This window comes from Aquarana catesbeiana, linkage group LG09 (genome assembly GCF_042186555.1).
Source record: "Aquarana catesbeiana isolate 2022-GZ linkage group LG09, ASM4218655v1, whole genome shotgun sequence".
NCBI classification, from domain to species: Eukaryota; Metazoa; Chordata; class Amphibia; order Anura; family Ranidae; genus Aquarana; species Aquarana catesbeiana.
This window is the reverse complement of record NC_133332.1, coordinates 321,989,134-321,997,414: the sequence shown is the minus strand read 5'-3', so window position 1 is coordinate 321,997,414 and position 8,281 is coordinate 321,989,134. Positions and strand designations below refer to the sequence as shown.

Sequence of the window (8,281 nt, the reverse complement as noted above, 5' to 3'; positions counted from 1 at the left end):
AATGTAATGGAGATGAGGGAAGGGGGAGGTGTCCGGTAGTCCTAGGCTGGCAATACAACACACTGAAAGAAATCCCATAATGTACAGCAGGGCCTCCACCACTAGGGGGCCTCATCCTTCATCCCACTTCCTCTGAGCCCAGGTTGTCATGGATACACCCACCCCCAGGTTGTGACTGAACTGTGAAAAGAGAAGCAGCACAATGATGAGCTCATCTCTGTGTCACTCTGCTCTCTCCTCCTATCAGCGTGCTTCTTGTCGGCACATGAACTGATTGGCTTCTTGTGCTGCTTCTCTCCCAGTCTGAGCTCTGCTGTACATGCTGATCCCAGGTCACATTCAGCTCCTTTTAATATATTGATTGTATAATAGATTGTATGGTGTATTGATTGATTGTATGATGTATTGATGCATTTATTGTATTGATTGTATGATGTATTGTATGATATAGGATTGATTGATGATGTATTGATTGATGTATTGATTGTATGATGTATTGATTGATATATACAATTGATTGATGTATTGATTGTACTGTGTATTGATTGATGTATTGATTGATGCATTGATTGATATATGATGTATTGATTGATGTGTTGATTGATGTATTGATTGTATGGTGTATTGATTGATGTGTTGATTGATGTATTGATTGTATGGTGTATTGATTGATGTATGCCTGAACACAGATCTGTAGAGATCTATAGATCCCCTCCCCCGGATCTGTATCCCCCTCCCCCGGAATTTGCAGGGTCCTCTCACATCCTGACTTTCAGCTCTGAGGATGGAATTGGGAAGTCGTCCTCATTGGAGATGGGATTCTACATGCAGGGGGCGCTTATCATCTCTACTGCTCAGGTGGGCGACATAACCGATCCATGTACTGACTGTGTGCAGAGAAATCTGTGTGATGAGCCCTCGCCAGCAAATTGTGAAATCTGTAACCAAATCTCGGTGAATGCTGCAATCTGGGAATTGTTGCCGAATAACCATCAGTGGAAAATAACAGCAATGTGACCCCATTTTATGTAATGATCACCATAGTGCCTCCGGCTCCAGAGTCCCTAATCTGCATACTGTGTTTGAGCCCCTGGAGGAGGAGGGGGAGTGTTTGAGCCCCTTGTGACCCAAGGGAGTGTTTGAGCCCCTGGAGGAGGAGGAGGGGGATGTTTGAGCCCCAGGAGGAGGGGAGTGTTTGAGCCCCTGGAGGAGGAGGAGGGGGATGTTTGAGCCCCAGGAGGAGGGGAGTGTTTGAGCCCCTGGAGGAGGAGGAGGAGGGGGGAGTGTTTGAGCCCCAGGAGCAGGAGGGGAGTGTTTGAGCCCCAGGAGGAGGAGGGGAGTGTTTGAGGCCCTGGAAGGTGTTGGCTGTCCTCTTGTTGTGGAGGATTCCTATAGTTACAGATGCGGAGTGTTGCTATGGTAACACGCAATCACAGATCCTCTTAATTGTTACAAATCTGTCACCAGTAGGCGGGGATGTCAGCAGTCGGCGGGCTGTCACCAGTAGGTGGAGTGTTTGTCACCAGTAGGTGGGGGGGTCACAAGTAGGCGGAGTGTTTGTCACCAATAGGCAGGGGTGTGTTACCAGTAGGCGGGGGGGTGTCACCAGTAGGCGGGGTGTCACAAGTAGTAGGCGGAGTGTTTGTCACCAGTAGGCGGGGGTGATGTCACCAGTAGGCGGGGGGTGTCACCAGTAGGCAGAGGCTATCACCAGTAGGCGGAGGGTGTCACCAGTAGGCGGGGGTGTGTCACCATTAGGGGGTGTGTCAGCAGTAGGCGGGGTGTCACCAGTAGGGGGGGTGTCACTGTCACCAGTAGGGAGGGTGTCACCAGTAGGCGGGGGGTGTGTCACCAGTAGGGAGGGTGTCACCAGTAGGCGGGGGGTGTGTCACCAGTAGGGGGGGTGTCACCAGTAGGGGGGGTGTCATTGTCAATAGTAGGGAGGGTGTCACCAGTAGGTGGGGGGTGTGTCACCAGTAGGGAGGGTGTCACCAGTAGGCGGGGGGATGTCCCCAGTAGGGGGGGTGTCACCAGTAGGGGGGGTGTCACCAGAAGGTATCACCAGTAGGCGGGGGATGTCACCAGTAGGTGGGGTGTGTCACCAGTAGGCAGGGGTGTCACCAGTAGGCAGGGGGGGTGTGACCAGTAGGCAGGGGGGTGTCACCAGAAGTCGGGGTGTGTCACCAGTAGGGGGGTGTTACCAGTAGACAGGGTGTGTCACCAGTAGGCAGGGGGTGTTACCAGTAGACGGGGTGTGTCACCAGTAGGCGGGGTGTCACCAGTAGGGAGGGGGTGTCACCAGTAGGCGGGGTATGTCACCAGTAGGTTGGGAGTGATGTCACCAGTAGGCAGGGGGTGTCACCAGTAGGCGGGAGTGAGTGACCAGTAGGGGGGTTGTGTCACCAGTAGGCGGGGGGTGTCACCAGTAGGCGGGGTATGTCACCAGTAGGTTGGGGGTGATGTCACCAGTAGGCAGGGGGTGTCACCAGAAGACGGGGGTGAGTGACCAGTAGGGGGGTTGTGTCACCAGTAGGTGGAGTGTCACCAGTATGGGGGTTGTGTCACCAGTAGGCGGGGGTGTGTCCCCAGTAGGCGGGGGGTGTCACCAGTAGGCGGGGGGTGTCACCAGAAGGCGGAGTGTCACCAGTAGGGGGGTTGTGTCACCAGTAGGTGGGGGTGTGTCACCAGTAGGCGGGGGGTGTCACCAGAAGGCGGAGTGTCACCAGTAGGGGGGTTGTGTCACCAGTAGGTGGGGGGTGTCACCAGAAGGCTGAGTGACACCAGTAGGGGGGGGTCACCAGTAGGCAGGGGGGTCTCACCAGTAGATGGGGTGTCACCAGTAGGTGGGGTATGTCACCAGTAGGTTGGGGTGATGTCACCAGTAGGCGGGGGTGTGTCACCAGTAGGTTGGGGTGATGTCACCAGTAGGTTGGGGTGATGTCACCAGTAGGTTGGGGTGATGTCACCAGTAGGTTGGGGTGTCACAAGAAGGTGGAGTGTCACCAGTAGGCGGGGGTGTGTCACCAGTAGGCAGGGGGTGTCACCAGAAGGTGGAGTGTCACCAGTAGGCGGGGGTGTGTCACCAGTAGGCGGGGGTGTGTCACCAGTAGACGGGGGGTGTCACCAGAAGGCGGGGGTGTGTCACCAGTAGACGGGGGGTGTCACCAGTAGACGGGGGGGTGTCACCAGAAGGCGGGGGTGTGTCACCAGAAGGCGGGGGGTGTCACCAGTAGGCGGGGGGTGTCACCAGAAGGCGGAGTGTCATCAGAAGGCGGAGTGTCACCAGAAGGCGGGGGTGTGTCACCAGTAGGCGGGGGTGTGTCACCAGTAGACGGGGGGTGTCACCAGAAGGCGGAGTGTCATCAGAAGGCGGAGTGTTACCAGTAGACGGGGGGGTGTTACCAGTAGGCGGGGTTATCGGTGATATCAGGTGTGATTGAAGTCATTGATGAAGCGGATGGATTGGGTGTCAGAGATTTGTGGGGGATAATTTCACATAAATAGTAATAATACAGAAATCCTTCTATAGGAAGAGACGCTCTCATTGGCCGCCTCCACCATGATGTACGGGGAGCATTAAACACACAATCTGATTAGTGACCCCCTAATAATGACCCCCTCAGAGGAGTATATAATAACCGGCAATATCCTACAAATATCATTTATTTCAATTATTTGTTCTATTTCCTAAGAAAAAGTTAATAAACAGCTAATATTACCCCCCCACACACACACACACACACACACACACACATACACACTTACTGGGCGGAGTTCCTGGGGGGGGCAGATTAAAGTGGACCCCTCAGTAACTCTCTATAAATCATCTCCAATGTCACAATATACAATAACGGATCATTCTTCAGAAAAGCTTCACATTTTACCATTGAGGTCCATCGTCAGGGGCTGATCTGTGTCAGACATTTGTGAACACCACCAAGAACTGCACAGGCACCAGGATTTATATGACTGTCACCTCTGAGAATCTCAGTCCAGGAAGTAGGCGGTGACCCTCCATTAGTCCCCTCCCCCCCCACTATCACTAGAAGCGGCAGCACTGGGAACATCTTCTGGTGTAGGGGAAATGATGGAGAGACGGCTTCACAATGGCGGCGTCCTCTACAGATCCGGAATCCTCCATGTGTGTGACCATCGATCGGATCAGACAGGACACAGCTTCATGGATGTTCACATTCTCCTGGGGGGAGGAAAAGACCATTGTCTGCGGAGAATTGTACATGGGGGGGAGGGGAAGGGGGGTACCAATGGAGGATTGCCCCCCCACCCCCCACATATAGACAGCAGTTACCTTGGCAGAGGTCATGTGACAATCTGTAAACCCAAGTTGCTGGCCCAGCTCCTCCACGTCCTGGCTGTAGCCCCGGTAGGGGAGGAGGTCACACTTGTTGGCGATGAGGACGGTAGGGATCGGGTCCCCGTTCCTCAGAGACACTTTGGAGTCCAGATCTTCCTTCCATCGATGGACGGATTGTAGGGTGGTCGCCCGGCCCAGGTCACAGACCACCAACGCCCCCGCCGCCTCCCGGTAATACAACCGGGTCATGTGACCAAATCGCTCCTGACCTGAGGAGGACAACCAATGAGAGAAGGGGATGATACAGAATGATGTCATAGAGAATGATGTCATAGAGAATGATGTCATAGAGAATGGCTATGTATGAGGGTTCTATGGGTTCTGTATGGGGTGCTATGGGTTATATATGGAGTGTTAAAGGTTATGTATTGGGTGTTATGAGTTATGGGTTGCTATGGTTTATGGGGTGCTATGGGTTATGTATGGGGGTGCTATGGGTTATGTATTGGGGTGCTATAGGTTATGTATAGGGTGCTATGGGTTATGTATGGGGGTTCGGTGGGTTATGTATTGGGGTGCTATAGGTTATGTATGGGGGCTCTATGGATTATGTATGGGGGTTCTATGGGTTATGTATGGGGTGCTATAGGTTATGTATGGGGTGTTATGAGTTATGGGGTACTATGGGTTATGCATAGGGTTCTTTGGGTTATGTATGGAGGTGTTATGGGTAATATATTGGGGTTCTATGGGTTATGTATGGGGTGCTATGGATTATGTATGGGGGTTCTATGGGTTGTATATGGGGGTTCTATGGGTTATGTAAGGGGTGCTATGGGTTATGTATGGGGGTTCAATGGGTTGTGTATTGGGGTTCTATGGGTTATGTATGGGGGTTCTATGGATTATGTATTGGGGTGCTATATGTTATGTGTGGGGTGATATGGATTATGTATGGGGTGCTATGATTTACGGGGTGCTATGGATTATGTATGGGGGTGCTATGGATTATATATGGAGTGTTATAGGTTATGGGGTGCTATGGATTATGTATTGGGGTGCTATAGGTTATGTATGGGGTGTTATGAGTTATGGGGTGCTACGGGTTATGCATAGGGTTCTTTGGGTTATGTATGGGGGTGCTATGGGTAATATATTGGGGTTCTATGGGTTATGTATGGGGTGCTATGGGTTATGTATGGGGGTTCTATGGATTATGTATTGGGGTGCTATATGTTATGTGTGGGGTGCTATGGATTATGTATGGGGTTCTATGGATTATGTATGGGGTGCTATGGGTTATGTATGGGGGTGCTATAGGTTATGTATAGGGTTCTATAGGTTATGTATGGGGTGCTATAGGTTATGTATGGGGTGTTATGAGTTATGGGGTACTATGGGTTATGCATAGGGTTCTTTGGGTTATGTATGGGGGTGCTATGGGTTATGCGTGGGGGTGCTATGGTTTATGGGGTGCTATGGGTTATGTATGGGGGTGCTATGGGTTATATATGGGCTATGAATGGGGTGCTATGGGTTATGTATGGGGGTGCTATGGGTTATATATGGGCTATGAATGGGGTGCTATGGTTTATAAATGGGGTGCTATGGGTTATGTACGGGGGTGCTATGGTTTATAAATGGGGTGCTATGGTTTTGTATGGGGGTGCTATGGGTTATGTATGGGGTTCGATGGGTTATGTATAGGGTGCTATCGATTATGGGGGTGCTATGGATTATGGGGGTGCTATGGGTTATGCATAGGGTTCTATGGATTATGTATGGGGTGCTATGGATTATATATGGAGTGTTATAGGTTATGGGGTGCTATGGATTATGTATGGGGTGCTATAGGTTATGTATGGGGTGTTATGAGTTATGGGGTGCTACAGATTATGCATAGGGTTCTTTGGGTTATGTATGGGGGTACTATGGATTTTGTATGGAGTGCTATGGGTTATTCATGGGGGTGCTATGGGTTGCTATGGTTTATGGGGTGCTATAGATTATGTATGGGGGTGCTAAGGGTTATGGGATGCTATGGGTTATGTATGGGGTGCTATGGGTTATGGGGCGCTCAGGAGGTGTGTTACTGGTCAGAGTGGGGGCGCTCTAATACAGGAGGTGTGTTATCGGTCAGAGTGGGGGCGTCTAATACAGGAGGGGTGTTACTGGGCAGAGTGGGGGCGCTCTAATGCAGGAGGGGTGTTACTGGTCAGAGTGGGGGCGCTCTAATACAGGAGGGGTGTTACCAGTCAGAGTGGGGGCGCTCTAATACAGGAGGGGTGTTAGCGGGCAGAGTGGGGGCGCTCTAATACAGGAGGAGTGTTACTGGGCAGAGTGGGGGCGCTCTAATACATGAGGGGTGTTACAGGTCAGAGTGGGGGTGCTCTAATACAGGAGGGGTGTTACTGGTCAGAGTGGGGGTGCTCTAATACAGGAGGGGTGTTACTGGGCAGAGTGGGGGCGCTCTAATACAGGAGGGGTGTTAGCGGGCAGAGTGGGGGGCGCTCTAATACAGGAGGGGTGTTAGCGGGCAGAGTGGGGGGCGCTCTAATACAGGAGGGGTGTTAGCGGGCAGAGTGGGGGGCGCTCTAATACAGGAGGGGTGTTAGCGGGCAGAGTGGGGGCGCTCTAATACAGGAGGGGTGTTAGCGGGCAGAGTGGGGGCGCTCTAATACAGGAGGGGTGTTAGCGGGCAGAGTGGGGGTGCTCTAATAAAGGAGGGGTGTTAGCGGGCAGAGTGGGGGCGCTCTAATACAGGAGGGGTGTTAGCGGGCAGAGTGGGGGTGCTCTAATAAAGGAGGGGTGTTAGCGGGCAGAGTGGGGGCGCTCTAATACAGGAGGGGTGTTAGCAGGCAGAGTGGGGGCGCTCTAATACAGGAGGGGTGTTACTGGTCAGAGTGGGGGCGCTCTAATACAGGAGGGGTGTTACTGGTCAGAGTGGGGGCGCTCTAATACAGGAGGGGTGTTACTGGGCAGAGTGGGGGCGCTCTAATACATGAGGGGTGTTAGCGGGCAGAGTGGGGGCGCTCTAATACATGAGGGGTGTTACTGGGCAGAGTGGGGGCGCTCTAATACAGGAGGGGTGTTACTGGGCAGAGTGGGGGCGCTCTAATACAGGAGGGGTGTTACTGGGCAGAGTGGGGGCGCTCTAATACATGAGGGGTGTTACTGGGCAGAGTGGGGGCGCTCTAATACAGGAGGGGTGTTACTGGGCAGAGTGGGGGCGCTCTAATACAGGAGGGGTGTTACTGGGCAGAGTGGGGGCGCTCTAATACATGAGGGGTGTTACTGGGCAGAGTGGGGGCGCTCTAATACAGGAGGGGTGTTACTGGGCAGAGTGGGGGCGCTCTAATACAGGAGGGGTGTTACTGGGCAGAGTGGGGGCGCTCTAATACATGAGGGGTGTTACTGGGCAGAGTGGGGGCGCTCTAATACAGGAGGGGTGTTACTGGGCAGAGTGGGGGCGCTCTAATACAGGAGGGGTGTTACTGGGCAGAGTGGGGGCGCTCTAATACATGAGGGGTGTTACTGGGCAGATTATCAGGTGATCAGAGAGGTTAAGAAGCTTATATATAAATCTCAGATGGGAGTTGAAGGGACTCACCGGCGATGTCCCAGAGTTGTAGCCTCACCATGGTGTCCTTCTCCCAGGGAATGATCTTCAGAGCGAAGTCCACCCCGATGGTGGCTCTATAGCACTGGGAGTAGATGTTATGTACATAGCGCTGGATGATGGACGTCTTCCCCACCCCCACGTCTCCCACCACCAGCACCTTACACAGGTACTCTCTCTTCGGGGAGCTCATTCCGTCTCCTCGCCCGAATACTCCGATCGCTCCTCACCCCAATCCTCCGATCGCTCCTCACCCCAATCCTCCGATCGCTCCTCGCCCCAATCCTCCGATCACTCCTCGCCCCAATCCTCCGATCGCTCCTCACCCCAATCCTCCGATCGCTCCT

General features: G+C 52.8%; 1 protein-coding gene across 1 annotated transcript; it reads right to left on the bottom strand.

Annotated features, from left to right (window-relative positions):
- Window positions 1–4,042: 4,042 nt before the first annotated feature.
- LOC141109041 (ras-related protein Rab-32-like) lies at window positions 4,043–8,127 on the bottom strand. Its single transcript, XM_073600996.1, has 3 exons — window positions 7,926–8,127; window positions 4,310–4,584; window positions 4,043–4,198 (listed from the first exon to the last, which is right to left on the bottom strand). The coding sequence occupies exons 1-3, from the start codon at window positions 8,125–8,127 to the stop codon at window positions 4,043–4,045; spliced, it is 633 nt and encodes a 210-aa protein (XP_073457097.1).
- Between the last annotated feature and the right edge of the window lie 154 nt (window positions 8,128–8,281).

Excerpts from the sequence above, each read along its gene's own strand:
- LOC141109041 (XM_073600996.1), bottom strand. The coding sequence starts at position 8,127 with ATGAGCTCCCCGAAGAGAGAGTACCTGTGTAAGGTGCTGGTGGTGGGA. Across the intron at positions 4,585-7,925 it reads ACAACTCTGGGACATCGCCG|GTCAGGAGCGATTTGGTCAC; the intron begins GTGAGTCCCTTC and ends TGTCCTCCTCAG. Across the intron at positions 4,199-4,309 it reads GTCACATGACCTCTGCCAAG|GAGAATGTGAACATCCATGA; the intron begins GTAACTGCTGTC and ends TCCTCCCCCCAG.